This window comes from Sceloporus undulatus, chromosome 2 (genome assembly GCF_019175285.1).
Source record: "Sceloporus undulatus isolate JIND9_A2432 ecotype Alabama chromosome 2, SceUnd_v1.1, whole genome shotgun sequence".
In the NCBI taxonomy this organism is placed as follows: domain Eukaryota; kingdom Metazoa; phylum Chordata; class Lepidosauria; order Squamata; family Phrynosomatidae; genus Sceloporus; species Sceloporus undulatus.
This window is the reverse complement of record NC_056523.1, coordinates 60,718,133-60,736,207: the sequence shown is the minus strand read 5'-3', so window position 1 is coordinate 60,736,207 and position 18,075 is coordinate 60,718,133. Positions and strand designations below refer to the sequence as shown.

The 18,075-nt window shown below is 38.8% G+C and overlaps 1 protein-coding gene across 13 annotated transcripts in view; it reads left to right on the top strand.

The window, feature by feature from the left end:
* Positions 1-18,075, top strand: part of CACNA1D (calcium voltage-gated channel subunit alpha1 D) — a 319,633-nt gene that overhangs the window by 166,683 nt on the left and 134,875 nt on the right. For all 13 annotated transcript variants that reach the window (XM_042448733.1, XM_042448732.1, XM_042448729.1 and 10 more), the window contains 3 exons: positions 2,794-2,963; positions 9,823-9,910; positions 10,953-10,979. In XM_042448733.1, coding sequence (XP_042304667.1) covers positions 2,794-2,963; positions 9,823-9,910; positions 10,953-10,979 — 285 coding nt within the window. The remainder of the gene's footprint in view (positions 1-2,793; positions 2,964-9,822; positions 9,911-10,952; positions 10,980-18,075) is intronic.

Sequence of the window (18,075 nt, the reverse complement as noted above, 5' to 3'; positions counted from 1 at the left end):
ATAATTACACCAGAAAATTTTAAAAACTGAAGTTAAAAGAACTGAAAAACAATCTTTGAAACTTGGATGATAAAGTCTTCACTTGATGCTGAGAGGAGCACAACCACATGGGCTTCTCTGGGGAAAACATTCCACAAGTTGGCCACATCACTTGAAAAGTCTCTCTCTGTGTAGCCATCCACTGAACCCTGCTTGGTGGGGATACATGAAGAAGGGCTTTTGGTAGTCTTATTAGGGTCTCTGAAAATATGGTTTCAGTCAGTCTGCTTGTGAGTGGCTTATAGTTTAAATCCTTATTCTGAAGCGGATTTATTTATTGAGTTAAAGCATTTATACTTGCTTTTCAGTCAGAAGGTCTACCACAGTGCCAGATTAATAAAAACAAGATATCGGGTTTACAATCTAATCTTAGGACATGTCTGCATGGGCCAAATGAACCAGTTTCCCTCTGCCCTTGCTGTTACCTGTCTTCATGATGCAGGTCCTAATTCAACTGCAGACTGTCTTCATGAGGTGAGGCCAGTTCCTCATTGAATCTGGGCTATCCTTGTTTTACATAGGTTTAAAAATACTTACCCTTTACTCCAGATTTTCCAGGAAAATATACTACTGGCACAAGTTGCTCTCTCTTGGGTCAAAATGAGGTACCCACCCATGTGATCAATGCTGGGGTGCCTCATTTTCGACCTCAGAGGGAACAACCCGTGCCAGCTGCCATGACGCTAGGCAGCATAAGCAAGATATGTATGTCGATAGCTGCCTGGTATCACTTTGCAGTGCAGAGGTAATGGGGGAAATCAGGGGAGGATTCAGGAGAGCTTCAGGACTAGAATACTCCAGGAGCAGCCCAGAGTATTCTGGCCAGTGTAAACCTGCCATGTTTAGAGAAGGTACTAAGCTTATCCAGGCTACTACTTTGGCTTGTTACAGACTGCCATAATAAAGCTGCTTCGGGTCTCTTTGGAGGTATTCTGTTTAAATGATGTATGCATCCGAAGAATCCGGAAGCTGCACCAAAGCTGCACTCCAGTGCTTAGGAATGGAGTGTGGCTTTGGCGCGACCTCCGGACTCTTAGGACCCATACATCATTTAAATAGCATACCTCCAAAGAGACCCGAAGCAGCTTTATTTTGGCAGTCTGTAACAGGCCATTGTTTTGCCTTTAAAATCCCATCTGTTCTTCACATATCTTCTTTCCCTTGCCTGATATGAAGCATAATTGGAGTCTTCATTATTAATGCTAGTTAGCAAGAAAGTGGAGGAACAAAGTTTGGGAAACAAAATAGAAGCCGGCAAGATTGCAGCAGCCTAGCCTTCTGTTTCTCATGAATCATGAAAGCATAATGTGAATCTAAGTATTGCAATCTGTCCCTTTCACAAATATATTTTTCTGTGCCTGTACCAACTATAATATGGAAAATAATAAATCACCCTTTTAAAAAAAATCTAACAAGGTTACTCTTTAGAAAAATCAATAGACTGAAGTTAGGAATATGTGAAACAATTAATGATAGTAGGCATATGCAAGCCTAATTCTGCTTTAGAATCCTGACCTTTATGTTATTATGTTCCCAGTCATAAATCTCAACTTTGAGGTTAGTGGGGAAAATTCATATTCTTTTTAACAAGTGAAAGAACGTTTCTGAACAGGTGAAATTTACAGGGATGTCAGTACTTTACTTGCCATAAAAATGTGTCCTTTAATTTTTATTCTTAGGCCCAAAACACACTGCAGAAATAATCCAGATGGAGATTGCTTTAAATGCCCTGGCTCAGTGCTAGGGAATCTGGGGAACTCTAGTTTGTTGTAGCACCAGAGCTATCTTTGACAGAGAAGGCTAAATGTCTCACAAAACTAGTTCTTAGGATTTCCTATCATGGAACCAAGGCAGTTAAAATGTTCTCAAACTGGATTATTCTGCAGTGTGTTTTGGAACTTGCTATTTTTCTTGTGAGGAATCACAGCCTATCAAAATCAGTCGAAGTTGTGGGGAGATGGTTTTCATTTGAATTAGGCTAAGTGTAGTTCTGTCATTCTCCCCTAAGGACAGTAGACTTTCTATTACTGTAAAGTTAAGGTGTGTGTGTGTGTGTGTTTTTGTGTGTGTGTTTATGAGGGTCTTTTTTAAAATAAAGATTATTCTATATTGCTGAACTAGTTTTTGCTCTAAAAACAATTTGCAACACTGACAAGCAGACCCAAATCACCATCATTCTGGGTTTGCTTTTACCTCCATTGTCAATCGTGTTTCTTCTATTCATGTTAGTTGGAAAATTGCACATAGGAGCCATAATTTTGTTTTGGGTATCCTAGAAGGTTTCTTGGGATACACAGTGATATAAGTGGCTCATGCTGACAAATTCTCTTGTTAGCTTTGAAAGGAGCTGCCTTCGTTCATTCTTGCATTTCATTTATATCCACCATCCCTTCCAAACTAATCCCCTGAAGCCATATGCCTTCAAACTTGGTGCTAGAATCATAATTAAATTATTAAGAGACTAGAATGAAGTAAAATGTAATATATAAAATAGCAGTGTTAAAATTATTGGCAACAGTATTATGCAAATTTTTGTAAATTACATTTTTACCAGCATTTAAAAGTGTAATGCATCAGGAATGCAGCATGGTGTGCTATTTTGCATCACTGTTGTGATATATTCACATTTCTGTACACTTTCTTTGTTATTTAATTATGTCAAGAAGAAATAGTGATATCAAAATTCTTTTCTGAGAAAGCCATAAAACCTCAGATATAAATCAATATTTCTGTTGTTTTGTTTGAACCAAATAGGGAGTTTTCCAAGGAAAGAGAAAAAGCCAAGGCCAGAGGTGATTTTCAGAAGCTGCGTGAAAAGCAGCAGCTTGAAGAAGATCTCAAGGGCTATTTGGATTGGATTACACAAGCAGAAGATATTGACCCTGAAAATGAAGAAGAAGGTGATGGCGAAGGCAAACGGAATAGTATGTCAAGTCTTCTCATTTCATTCAGTACTAACCGAAGAATGTAGTGTACTTCAGAAACAGCTTACAGCAGGGGTGGGCAGATGTTAGGCTTGTGAAATCTGCACACTTTTTTCTTCTTCTTTTTCCTTCTGGGAATTCCAAGATCCAGCAGCTGGAACCAAGCTGAAAGACGTACCCTTAGAATGAAAGAAAAGAAAGAGCACATTTTAGTGTTAGTATTAAAACTGAAGAGAGTTCATAGTTTTTTCACAATAACTTACATCAGATTACACTAAGGTTTCTTTATTTTGGCAGGATAGTTTAGGAATGGGGAGGGAGCATTTTGTTGCTGGCAGCATCAAGCAATTATAAGTATGAAATCCTTGCCAATTTACTGCAGATCACCCACTTACTAGATCCAGCTTTTCTCCACCCTTATTTACAATATTTGTGGGACTCTTGCCTTCCAAATACAGTGGTTGGAGAAGAAGACTCCCCCCCTCAGTGGAGTCCATTTTGACCTTCCAACATTTTTCCTACAGAGGTCATAGAAGATTTTCATATCTGGCTCCATTGCTGGTCAAATGTGGCTCAAATGTTCTTAAAAGGTGGAGGAAGCGCATGTGTCTGGAAGCCAGGCACGCTTCCTCACTTGTCAGGGAATTGTCACTCCCTCCTTAGCGTCCCTGAATCATTCCAGGGGAGCAGATTTCCTATGAACACAAAATTTCCTATGAAAGCAAACGATTCCATGACGGGAACATAGTGGGAAGCCTCAATTACACTTTAGAAGTGCCACAGATGATCACATCCCTGGCACTTCCTAAACGTTTCTGCCATGTTTGGAGGTTGTTTGCATGGCGTTTCGCCCTGCGTCTGATAAGGTCCTATGTCTGACCCCACTGAACTTTGGTCAATCTTAAGTATTGTTTACTGGAAGAAGTCCATGGTTTATGAAGATGCCTTGTTTCTCTAAACCATAATTACATAATTAACCCCAATTTAGGATTTGGACATAACAATACACTGCAGCTAATTGAAAACAGGTGCTTTTGATCTCTTCACATCTATACTGTATTGGAATGCATATTATCTGCATCATCAAGATCTAATAATGCTTGTTGTGTTATTCAGGGCCGGTACAGACCAGCATGAAAAGCCAGCTTCCAGCTGGCTTGAGGAAGTGGCATATGTACGATATATGCCCCCAAGATGCCTGGAAGCCAGCTTCACACCACCTGGCTGCCCACATGGCAGCCAGCTTCAGGGCACTCCAGCAGTGCAGTGTTTACATGCCACATACTGCAGGAGTGCTGTAAAGCTTCAGCAGGGCAGGAAAAGCCGGTGTTTTGTCAGTTCAAAAGGAGTGGCATTTTCCTGCTTCTTTTTGGGCTGGCAAAAAGACAGCTTGGGGCTGTGGCATGCAGTTGCCGCAGCCCGAAGCTGGCTGTGTCAGGAGTGGATTTGAAGTGGTCTATTTCATCCCTTAGAAGCTTCATGGCAGACGTTTTATTTGGAAACCAACAAAACAACAGCAAGGGCTTCAAACACTCTATTAGTTTTCTAAAGTATGATATCTAAACATTAATATAGAATATTATGCATTTGAGAACCAGACTAAGGTCTTTGACTTTAGTGCTGCATTGATTCAAAGCCTCTCTTTAACATGTGGATTTGTCATGTCTGTACTGACTCTTGTTAGTTGCTAGGGTGGTCAGCTAAAAGATATCTAAAATGTAGATTAGTTTTGAGGAGTTGGGCCTGAGTAACTGGAAATAGATCTGAGTAGTGAAGAAGTCTCCTGGCTTTTTAGTCTTTCTTCTGCAGCAAGGGACAAGTTATCCTTTTCAAAGGGTATCAACATCTTTTTCATTTGGAGAAAACCCATTCATCTGGAGATCTTACCACTGTGCAAGTAAAGGGGGAATGACTACTTTAGTGACTTTTCAGCTAATGTTAGGTGTCACCAGTTTCATTCTTCAACAGTGTTTGTGCTATTGAATTCTTCTGAGATATTCTTTGCCCCAATATCTGTGAGGCTTATTGCTAATAGTATCTAAAACCAACAGTTTCTTCTGTTTTAAGTAACATCTGGTAATGGAAGAGTTAGTCTATCAACAAGGAATATATTTCAAACCAGCTACTCAGATTATCTGTGCTGTTTCATAGTAGCATACAATTTACCTATCTATAGGAAAGAAAGTAAAGTTACATTATTGGTCTGCTTTTTTCTGTCTTCATTAGTAAATCTACATTTCACAAAGCACCGCTTAGTGTGTGAAATAGTACAGATATCTTTTCTCTTAACTCTCATGAAAACTATGCCACTTAAAATGCCACTGTCTGATAACCACAGATAGGCTATAGAAAATTAAGCACTTGCTGTCTTATGTGAGAGTGACACTCATTTTGTCAACTGATTTGTTTAGTGAGTGCAATCAGAGTGACACTGGTTGACCTCACTGATGAGAATTTCCTGGAACAGTGCTTTTATTTTCATTGACGGAAAGGGCTACATGACTGCAACAGCCAATTTTAATGTAAAACCCAGTGAAGTTATAGTTATGTCACTGATAAGCCTTATATAACATGTCTTGCTTTTTGTTTTTTTTTAGTGTTCTTGCTCTTTACAACTAACCTGCAAGGCCATTGTTAATTCCCAGGATTGTTAACCACCCCCTACCCCCAGTGCTTTAGAACTGAGATAGAATAAGTAGGCATGATCAGGAGTTCTTTAGTCATGGACTGAGAATCTATGGATAGGATTGTAATCCGTGTGTAGGTCAGTTTGTTCCATGAGCACTTAGAAATAAGTCCAGCAGTGTTCACTTAGGTGTATTCCCAGATTGATCTGCACAGAATTGTAGTCTTACTCTGTCAGATCCAAGCCTTTCCTTGAGGATAGACTGCTCTGAGTTACAGGAATATAAATGAGGCTGGCTTTATAATATAAAATGAAGCCTTTATAGGTCTGAATGGAATGTGCATGTGGTGAACTGGTTGCCACCAACACAGGTCAGTGCTTGTGATGAGCTGTGCTATGTGCTAATATCCACATACAGTTGATGCTTGTCGGATTTGTCACATTCAGTCCAGACAGACAAAACTGTTAGCTTTGAGTTGTACAACAAGCACAATCTGTAATTCTGTGAATCACTCCTAAATCTTTATACCTCTATGCAATACTCTTGTATAGCTATCTGGATGCTGATTACTAATAGTTGAATAGAAGACCTTGTGAATGGGTTGTAAAACTGTTAGAAATGATTCACCTCATTTCTCTTAGAATCTGTTGTGAAGCTTCCCCCAACTTGGACTAGAATGTGCAGTTACTGTAGGTTTTACTTGTACTTTTGAAAAATGAATTAATAACTAAAAAATAACAGAAGAAAACTTGATGTTTGGAATGTAGGAAGTTGCTTTATCAGATAATTGTTCCTTCTAGTTCAGCATTGTCTGAATTTATTGGCAGCACCTCTCCAAGATTTCAGATAGAAATCTTCCTCAGTCCTATGTGGAAATGCATGAGACTGAATCTTGGACTATTTATGTATAAAATCTGTATTCTAGCTTTAACCTGCAGCTGTGTAGCTTATATAAATGGTAGATGTGCTTTTTGATATAGCTCTACTTCAGGTGAAAGAGAGCACTGAAGCATCACCCTAGAGCATGGAAATCCTGTTCACTGTGGGTATACATACAAACAGCTGCTCCTCAAACCATACCACTCAATTTCTGAGATTTGATCCATGGGCTCAAATTATGAGAAAGGGAGTGCTTAATAAAATCCAGATTCCTGCTCCTGACTCTTTCCAGTTTGATATGGTCTGAGATTTAGATTATATTTGTTGACAGCATTCATTATAGTTATTTTTTGTCACATTGCAACTTCCTTACACTGAATATAGATCCTTTATTGTCTTCTGCACTGCTTCTGTTGCCACCTACTGTATTATTGATGGGATTGCATGTGTTTAACATGAAGGGGTAACGCTGGCTGATTTATTAGAGGAGAAGAAGAAAAGCAGATTTAGCTGTTGCCGTGGGTCCAACAAACACGGTAAAATCTATTCTGTTTTGCAGTGGGATGTTTTAATCTAGGCAATGAGTTCTGAGTGCTTTTGTTTAAACATACTCCCCCATGGGAATGCACATATTCCCTATAGTGCATGCAGACTCATGGCTTGCATGGAAGTGATTTGCTGTTTGAATGCATGCTTCAAAGAGATAACTGCTGGAGTACTTTAAATATGCTGGAATGTCATATGTACTCATTCAGACTTCCACAGAATAGCTCTCAGTCATGCTAATGTGTGATCACCTAAAATGGCAAAGGAGGCAGAACTTGTGGGTTCTAGTGTGTGTGTGTGTGGGAGGGGGAAATCAAAGCTTTTCAAAAACTCCCATAATTTAATGGCGCATAGGTTGAAAATAATTTGTTGCAGAACAGCTTGATTTTTACTGTTTGGGAATTTTTGTTTTTAATGCTATATTTACCTCACTAATTAAAATGTTACAAATGCAGGTAATTATTTCTATGTAATATTTGAAAGGACATTTTTATAAGGCATTTGAAAGAACAGACCGTCTTCTCAAAATACCAGTAGTATCTATTTTGTGTATTTATGCAATGGCAGACTTTGTCAACACGCTCACATTGATGTCATTTGGGAATTTTGAATTGAGTGTTCTTGTTCCACTCAGTTATTGGACTTTCTACCATGAAAACTGCAAGCCATAAAGAGCTGGGCATCTGCTGACCCAATTATTTTGTACTATGAATATTAGCAAACCACAAGAAAGGGTGAATTAGGGAAAGGCCTGTATCCCTTTTGAGAAAAGTAAAACACAGAGGAGGGAAAGATGTGAAGAACTGATCCAGTTCTTTGCCACATTCTTCATTTCATTTCTTATATGTCCAACACAGTACAGTATTGCCTTGCAGCCTATCCCAGATTCAACCTTGTAGAGGCTCTCCATTTTAAGGAGAATCGGGAGGTCTGTATACATTTACTCCTCCCTGCTGAGGTCAAATACGAAAGATTCCCGGGCATATAAATGTGTACATTTAACCTGAATTATACTTTCTCACAAATCTCATAAGTTTATGTGTTTGCTGATTTAGCTAGACCCTTTCTCCATTTTTCAGATGTTTAAACTAGTTTGCTTATGGCATGTGACTGGCTGGAATGAAAGTATGTAAGCAATAGTGCCTTCTTGCATAATCTAATTATGGATTTTCTTACTGGTTGTGAACAAAACTGCCCTTACTATTGCAAACAACATGGAGAAACAGGGTGGGCCTTATGGATAAAGCCAACTAGCATGGCAAATAAGTCATTAAAAGTTACTAGCTCACATTAGATGTGGCAAGAGTGGGAAAATGTGGCCTCTCCCTGCTGAAACACTTCTCACCATCCACCATGAAGCTGCTTCTGCTGAGCCATTTTATTTGTTGTAGGAAGTACTTGGACTCTGACCCACACTATGATAAATTCTATTGGGAGAAGCAGCTTCTTGCAACAAGCACCAGAACCTAAAACCAGAGAGCAAAGGTGGCTTGCAGTGTGAATGTGTGCCTCACTCAAACATTTTCAGGGTGAAGCCATCCCTGTTGAGACCATACCTCAGAAAGTGGCTTGATACTTTTAAAGTGACTTGATTATTAAAAGAAATAAAAACCAGCAAATCACATGTTTATTTTCATGGAAAACCCCCCCCCACCACCACCACCATTTTAAAGATAGATGGAATCTTCAGGAGTTACCAGCACTGGTGAAATAAATTCCATACCTCTTCGGTGAACAAATCAGAATGGTAGGCTGCATTTGGCTTGATAGTATACAAGCTGTGCAGGTTAGAATAAACTGTAAACAATGCATTTTCAGCCTAGCTACTCTTGAAAAAAATTCTGCAAGAACAAATCTTGTTCAAAACATTGACATCTGAAGAAATTGTTTATTTAGAAGGAGTACTAGGATAATAAAAGCTGTCAGCATTGTCCCTGGCAAAACCTGCTAAGATACTGAAAGCAGAAACATAACTGGCACTTGGTCCTGGTAATTTAAAAGTCAATTCATTGTTTGTTTCTTCCACTTTGGATGACAGGCTGTCTTTATAGACTGGCAAGAAATTGCCTTTATGTTCTGTGTGTGCCAAGGCAAACCTTTCATCTCAACTGACACATGAGGCCACAGTAATGATGCTCTAGTTTCTAATCATTGTGTTTGTTCAGGTTCTCCTACTTGCAGAAATATTCTTCCTCCTTTAGATTTGTCCAGACATTGTTCAAGTGGTTATAGTCAACATACATGGAGAGTGAATAGGGACAGAGCTTGGAAAAGTTACTTGTTGGGCACAACTGTCAGAATCTCACTGCCAGCATGGCTACTGACTTCTTGCTGGTGGGAGAATTTTGGAGTTGTAGCCCAAAAGCATTTTTTCTAACATCTGGTTTGAGAGTGAGGATTAGGATCACAACACTCTTCCTCCTTTTTATTTATATCTCACCTTTCCCCCAGCTCTCCAGATATTGGATTGTAACTCCCAGCAGCTCTAATCAGTAGAGCCAATGATAAGAATGCTGGGACTTGCAATCCAATATAATCTTGAGGCCTGTTTTAGAAGATTGGCCATAGTCTTTTAGAACCTTTGAAGTGAGACCTGTTTTATACTGTACTATATGAATCCAGCATGAATTATTTCAGTTTGGTTGTGGGGGGAAAAAAACTAGAAGAGTCAGTTTAAGATGAGGGAGTGGTGTGTGTGTGTGTGGGGGGGGTACTTTTAAAAGGCTGGTTTCAGTCCTAAACAAAATATTTCTGGAGCACTCATTCAAGCACCACAAATGTAATTCTTTCTTATTTGTCCATGACAGCAAGTATGCAAGCAAGTGAAACTGAATCGGTGAATACTGAAAATGTTGGTGGAGAAGGGGAGAGTCCAGCATGCTGTGGAAGTTTGTGGTGAGTATGCACCAGCATAGCAGGAATGGCATACCATTTTATTCCCAGAAGTCAAAGAGCAAGTGAGAATGTTTCCTCAGATACACATCAAGATGGATATGTTTGGAAATTCTAGCTCTGCCAGTGATGTCAATTACCTTTTTGAAAATAAATAAATAAATAAACTGCAGTTGCTGAAAATTTCATTGAACAAAAATGGACTTTTTTGAAACATGGGTTTTAAAAAAAAGTTTTACTAAATATCTCTTTTAATCTTTTTAAGCTTGTGCTTGTTTAATAAATAGAATTATTTAGTAAATGTTCAACTATAGAGCATAATGGCCTAAATCCATTTTATTCCAACTAGAGTAGATCCACTGGATTAATGGACATTACATAATTGTTGATTTACCAAATTCCTGTTTATTCAATGATTCCACTGTATATGGGGCTAACAATTGGATTTGGGCCAATAGGAATATTATTGCCGTAAGTTGTTGCCTAGTAGTTTACAAATCCTGTTCTTAATGAGGAATAAAAATTCTGCTTTACTGCAAAGTAGTATGATGGCAGGATTACTAGACCATGGAAACCCAAGTTTAAACCCATACTAAGTTGGCTGCATGGTGCTAGATGAGACTTTCTATTTCACAGTCTACTTTACAGGGTTATTAGGGAGAGGCACCTTGGAGAAGTGGTAGGATATAAATATTCTACCAAAGTTTTTCATTATTAAATTACGATTGCAATCTATTTCTGAGTTTATTTTGTACTGAATTTTATAAAAATTATAGTTCTTGATCTGAAGGGATTAAAGGTTAATGCAAAGGACTGTTATTTTCTTTATGTGTAAAATGAATTATTATATTGCTCCACTAAAAGCAGTCAAAAATGGAAAGGTGTTCTTCAGTGTACACTAATAAAACTTCTCTATATCAGGCAGTCATCCAAGAAATAATAATTTAAACTGCTTTTAATTTCCTATATAGGTTTCAAGGAGAAGGAGTTGTATAAATTATTGTTTCTGAATTTTCTTTAAAAATGTGTTTTCCTTTTCTTTTAGTCAAGTTATCTCAAAATCCAAGTTCAGGTCAGTATTCTTCTCTCTTTACCTTTCATTTTCCCTAAGTATATCATAATTCTATATGCTGCTAATCTATTTACATTATGGTGGAATATGACTGAATTTTTAAATTGTGTGAGTAAATAATATGCAAGCAATATGTATGCATATGTTATGTTGTTGCCATTGAACAACATTTTTCTTCATATTGCTTTGCTTATTTAGCTACAAGCAAGTTACTGGATACCTCCTTTTTAAGATTTCATTGTTAAAGGAAAAAGACACCAGCAGCCAAAGCTCATGTTAAATACACACACTTTTCCCTTGAGAAGCCACTTTAGAAGGTGAGGTAGTTTGTTGACCAACCATGAAATACCGAGACCAGACACAAATAAGTGAATTGAGCAAGGGCCATTTAATTGATCTAAAAAAATATGTAACTGTTTGAGGCTTGGGAGTAAGCAAACACATAAATAAGAGAGGAGCAACCTGATGCAGATCCAGTTGAGGCCGTGATGTCAACCTATGACACCTCCCCAGCTATACCAGACTCCAAGAGCAATCCAAACAGCGTTGGTTGCCACTTCAGCCAGTCATCTTTGGAAGGTCAAAAACTCCAAAATCACTAAATTTTATAAGATGGAGTAAATCCCAGATCAGCCCCAAGGGCAGTCTCCTTGCCACACACCCCATTTGCTTACCCTGTGGAGGCAACTCGAGAGACCAACCCTCTACCACAATGGGGTGCCAAGGTATAAACTGATCTAAAAACCTTCTCTCCCCATTACCTGCTATGGACAAGGGACAAGCATCTGCTTAGTCCTTCTCTCCCACCAAGCTAGCCAAAACTGATCTTACACCTATTTGCAAATCTCCCAGGAAAATCAAATTGGTTTATTCTGACAAAAGAACACCATGTGCTCTGGAGAGCTCCATTCATTGGAATCTGATTTTAGGATGAGGAAAAAATGGCCCAAACCCTTAGCCAAACTCTGTTTGCTCATTGGTGAGTCAGGTCCAGTCATCTAGGGTCCTCGTCACCCCGGCAAACTTGGCTGGGAAGAATGGCTGACCAAATGATGGAAGCCCAGGCCAAGTGTCCATAACAGAATGAAGATCATGCAAAGCCTGACAAATCAGTGCTTTGTCCTTAAGGAGATCCAAGTCATTCCTATTGAGGAAAATGACCAAAACATGCAGAGGCCCACAGCACTCCTGATACACAAGAGGCCATTTGCCATGACTACCACAAAAATCTTACAGAGCCTGTGAATGGACCTGGCTCTTGAGCAAGCCCAAGTCGTTACCACAGAGACAAATGACCAAAACATGTGGAGGAGACTCATGTTACTTCTGATATACAAGAGGCCATCTGCCATAACTACCACAGAAATCATGCAGAGCCTGTGAATGGAGGGCATTGCCCATGAGCAAACCCAAGTCATTCTCACAGAGGTGAATGTCTGAAACATATGGAGGAGGCCCATGACTCTCCTGATACACAAGAGGCCAAGGAGCAACAGACTTAAATAGCCTTTACAGTTGCCCCCTATTGTGTGGTACAGCTTGGCCAACCAGGCCAAGCTGTTGTTACTCTCTGGCCTTTATTCATGGAGGCCAACAAAGAGGCCCCTTCTCTTGCAGTCACTTTGCTGTACAGCTCAGGGACCAAAACTGAAGAGTGGCAAGAAGAGTTTTAAAAAAAACCAAAACAAATATTTCCTATTTTTCCTTCTGTCAGTCAACTTGCTCAAGCAGATTTTTCTCCTCTTTAATGACCTTAAAAATAACAGGTTTCAAATGTGCATTTGAAATTCTGCAAAGAGAAAACCACAGGAGATAATGGTGCAGAGTTTTGTAGAAAGGAACTGGAGTGAAAGGAAAAGTTTCGTACATCTTGAGTTCACTACCCATTTCTGATTTCTGACTTCCAGTATAGCTTTTACATCTATATGTAACAGGCAGATTAACTCAGAGAGCAAACCATAATCTGACAGGAATGATGGTTCAGGATGGCTGGGCAGTGTGGTGTCAGTGATGATAACCAATGCTAGACATGTAGAGATGGGTTTCAGTGGAGGCAGAATATGGTGAACCTCATTGCATGTCATTCTGCTGTATACATACCACATAATACAAATGCTAGCTGAAGGGTTTGTTTCACAGGATGTGACAATGGAGTTTATCACACATGAGGCAAAGTGCCCAAATCCCGTGGATAAATGGGGTTTAAATCCATGGACATCCCATAATAGCAGAATTGTTTTCAGATGACATCACATGGCTTTGACATTAACCCAACATTAACCCATGCAAAAAGCAGCAAAATTGTGCCATTTTTAACTTCAAGATTTTCCCGAAGTTAAAAAGCAGCACAATTTTGCCACTTTTTGCATGAGTTAATGTCGGGTTAATGCAAAAGTCATGTGATGTCGTCTGAAAACAACTCCATTTTATATTCACGTATTTAAACCCAGTTTACCCACGAGATTTGGGTTCTTCCCTCTCTTGTGGTAAACTCCTACGAAACAAGAAAGAAACAAGTGCCTATGATCTGTTTGCAGCTTCACTGCAGGAGCAGAGAGGAGGATGGAGTTGCTAAGTTCAAGCCTTATTCATTTAACACCAAACCATCATAAAAGAGTATGTCCAGATGATATCATAGTACATTACTCTGTTTTTGTTTTGTTTTTGTTTTGTTTTTTGTTCTGTTCAGTTTCTTCTTTTCTTCATAATAAAAATGGTACATAAAATTGGCTTCTGAGATGGCTTAGACAGTTTCCTCTTCTGCCTCACCAACTGTCTATATTCAGGAATCTTGTTGGGTTCAGACATAACATGTACAGTTTTTTTTATAGCTAAACCATGTTTAATTTTATTGGACCAGTTGTCACTAGTCCATACTTCTACAATATAAAACCATGCATACTAAACCATACCTTAGGGTTATATGCATTACCCTTTAATACACTAAGCAAAGCTGCAGGCTTGAGCATTCTCCCACATTCTTACTGCTTTTCTTCTCCTGCATGGCTAGGAGGATGAATTAGTTATGATGTTAAATGAATCCGACTGATCATCCATTGTTTGAAGATAGCTTGTTTACCAGCTGTGTAGTGTATTTTTAGCCATGCTTCCAGGTCCATACTTAATGACAGGCTAAGATTTGAGGAATGCAAAAATGAATCTTTGTTGATTCCTCCTTCCAGTCATGTGGGAGAAGGAGAGAAGGAGGGAGCACTCAAGCATCACTAGGGCTCACAGAGGGTAGCATATGTAATGCTAGATCATGGTTTTGTGCAATGTGTGAACCAAGGCAGTGGCTGATTCAGGTTACACACAAAGCATAATTTATTTGGTGCTGACAAACAGAATTTGAAACCAGTCTGAAACTGTTTTTTGTTTGTTTGTTTTTTGCTCATTGTGTTTTGCAGTGGTCTCTGCTTCCATAAGTAAATCATAGCTATAACAACAGTCACTTCTATGGTTTATCATTATGACTATCAGTTCCATAGTCTTTAGCAGATCATTGACTCCTACAGTATAGTATTTGCATGATTAAGGGGGGGAAACAGCCTGAAGTTTTTCTAGAATGAATCTTCACACTTAGGTGACACAACATTTCGTATATATTTGGATACTTTTCAACTGGGGGGGGGGGAGGAAAATACTTGAAGCTATATTTCTAGGACACTGGTATGTAAAAATGTGTCCAAGTCATAGCACAAATATCTTGATTTCTTTTGAAGTGCATGCAAGCAAGATTTCGTGGATTATTAATAAATAAAAAGGTGAGTTCCCCCTTTCCCTCAAGCTAGAATTTACAATCACAATAAAAATATCAGTCATATTCCTAATATTCCTTGCTTAGTTTCTTAACTTTATTTTTGCTCTCCTTAAAATTGTAAATTGAAAACAGAAAGTTACTAGTATTCTTTTCTCCTGATTCATACCTTTTAGGAAATATTCCAAAAATACATGTGTGCATCTTTAAAAAACAAAACAGCCTCTCTTTCTGTCATCTAATCAGTCTACTGCACTATCCAATGTAATCTTTTCAACTTGTTTATTTAACCTCCTTAAACTATCAATACTATTTTTTACTGAGCTTTGGATTTTTTGGAACTGTGTCTTTGAAACTATTGTCTCAAAAACTCAGAAATAGACTCAGTGTCAAAAGAACTGGAGTTGTCATTGGCCTGATGCATTTAAAAGCTTTAACATGGGCATGGATGGACAATGGAGTTTTGTAGGTCATTGGCTCAGACATCAGTGTGGTAGTGTGAATCTGCTTTGGCATTTAATCAGAATTTTATAGGAGCTGTATCTTATTCTCTAAATAGCACAGCTTCTTGGATAGCTCCTTTAAAGTTCAGACACCAGCCCCAGCACCCTTTTGAACTGACAAAGTGAAATGACACTGGAAGTGACCAGAAGCTGGAAGTGACCTGGTCACTTCTGGTTTTAAAAAACCTTAAGGAAAAAGTGCGCTGCCACGTCTTAAAAATAAGAAGTTTTCACTAAAAATAAAGATAAAGTTGTTTTTATTTTAAAAACATGATTTTGCAAAAATAAGATTTGTCTGGGTCTTGAATTTTATTTTTGAGGAGAATAATGCCCACAGAGGAAGAAAACTGGTTTTTGTGATTTCTTCTTTAAGGGGATATGAGGGCAGCAAAAATGGTCCTAGAGGTCATAAATAGTCTGCAGGCATCATGATTTCCTGAACCAGGAATTTAAAAAAGTCACAAAATATATTCCTTGTTCTAACCCTAAGCAACAGATCTTTACAGAACATCTGATGGCTTGAAATATGAGCAGGTCCATATGGAATTCCAGATTTCACATCTTTTTCAATATTTTGCTCTAATCTGAGAACTTCAATGCTCATGATCATAATACTTCATGAATCAGAGAGTCTTAAACCCACTTAAACAGTTGTTTTTTCACATTTTCCCTCACTCAAAGTCTCACTGCTGAATGGCATGTTTTAAAAAATTATGCACAAAGTTCATTCTTCAACATTTTAAAGCAAGTGTATTTATTGTTGTCATTGTTGTAGTAGTTATTTTACAAAAAAAGAGAGGTGTTCTATATGTGGATAAGAAGAAAAATAAACGTACCAATCTTTGACCATTTTAAAAGAATCTTCTTGTAAAGTGGTAGTGTCTCATGATCTGCACAGGGGAAATGCTGACGCATGCTATTTTGAGGTTACATTATCCTCCAACTCTGACCATGGATTACCCCAGTTTGGGAAATTAGACAAGGTTACAGAATGTCATTTTAAAGTAGTATCAAAATTGATTTAAGTTTGTGGAATACTCTTTGCAACAGTCTTGAAACAATGCTAAGATCCTTTCTGCTTCCAACCTAGAAGGATGGAGATTGGCATGGATTGCACGGAAAGAACATTCTTTTAACCCTTCTGCCTGATTTCAACAGTCTCTGGAGTCCTGGTTGCCTCCAATACTCCAAATATAGTGATAGTAAATTACAGGTGTTTGCAGGATAACATGTGAAAAATTGCAGTGCCTACTTCCATTATTATCAGGGGCAGGGGAGAACACATACAAAGATGCATATTTTTTCCCCCAGTAATAGAAGTAGTTCCTCTATCTAAGGCAGAGAGGACACTTAAATAGTTTGAAATAGTCTGATCCCTTGTTCCCTTGTCATGCAAGTCAAATTGGTGCTGCCCTTCCCACACACAAACACACACACACCATCCCATAGAAGGCAATGCACTGAATGAGAGAGATGAAGTTATCTTATGAAACTAAACAGTATTGCTGCAGATCAAATGGCTATTCAAGAGATTGGTTCAAAGATCACGGGACCCTTGTTTCCACTGCATCTGTAACAACTGTTTTATCATCTACAGTTACTTGAGTATCTGAGCATATTCAGACTACAGAATTGTACTACTATGTTAACTGCTGTGGCTGTGTGTTATGGAATCCTAAGATCTGTAGTCTGGTGAAGTATTTGAAGTTGTCTGCTGGAGAGCTCTAGTGCTGTAGTTCAGGGGAGTGTAGAAATTGCTGAAAAGAAAGAACAACACATTCCTGCTATAGCACAACTTATCTGTCAAAGGCCTGTCAATTTGAAAATATATTTTCCTAACTAAAGTTTTGGGTTCAGCTCATTCCTCTTTTTCTATGAGTGTGTTTGTGGGAAATCCCTATCAAGAAAAAGTACCAAGGTCCATCCATATGAGAAGTGTTGCTTTTAGAAATGAGACATAAAATGTATGTGTGGCTCTGTTTAAGAAGAATGGGCTAGACAACATAACTGTTACATGGATTTGTAATTGGTTGACCGGACGAACCCAAAGGGTGCTCAACAATGGCTCCTTTTCATCCTGGAGAAAAGTGACCAGTGGGGTCCAACAGAGCTCTGTCCTGGGCCCAGTGCTATTCGATATCTTTATCAATTACTTCGATGACAGAATTGGGGGTATACTTATCAAATTTGCAGATGACACCAAATTAGGAGGAGTAGCTAATACCCCTGAGGACAGGATCAAAATTCAGAATGACCTTAATAGATTAGAAAGCTGGGCCAAAGCTAACAAAATGAATTTCAATACGGAGAACTTAGGGCAGAAAAATGAAATGAAAAGATATAGGATGGTTGACACGTGGCTGAATGAGACTACGTGTGAATGGGATCTAGGAGTCCACGTAGACCACAAATGGAACATGAGTCAACAGTGAGATGCGGCAGCTAACAAGGCCAATGCAATTTTAGGCTGCATCAATAAAAGTATAGTGTCTAGATCAAGGTAAGTAATAGTGCTACTCTATTCTGCTCTGGTCAAGCCCCACCTAGAATATTGTGCCCAGTTCTGGGCACCACAATTTAAAAAGGATGTTGAGAAACTGGAGCGTGTCCAAAGGAGGGCTACCAAAATGGTGAAGGGTCTGGAAACCATGCCCTATGAGGAACGACTTAGGGAGCTGGGGATGTTTAACCTGGAGAAAAGAAGGTTGAGAGGTGATATGATAGCCCTGTTTAACTATTTGAAGGGATGACATATTGAGGAGGGAGCAAGCTTGTTTTCTGCTGCTCCAGAGACTAGGACCCGGAGCAATGGATGCAAGCTACAGGAAAAGAGATT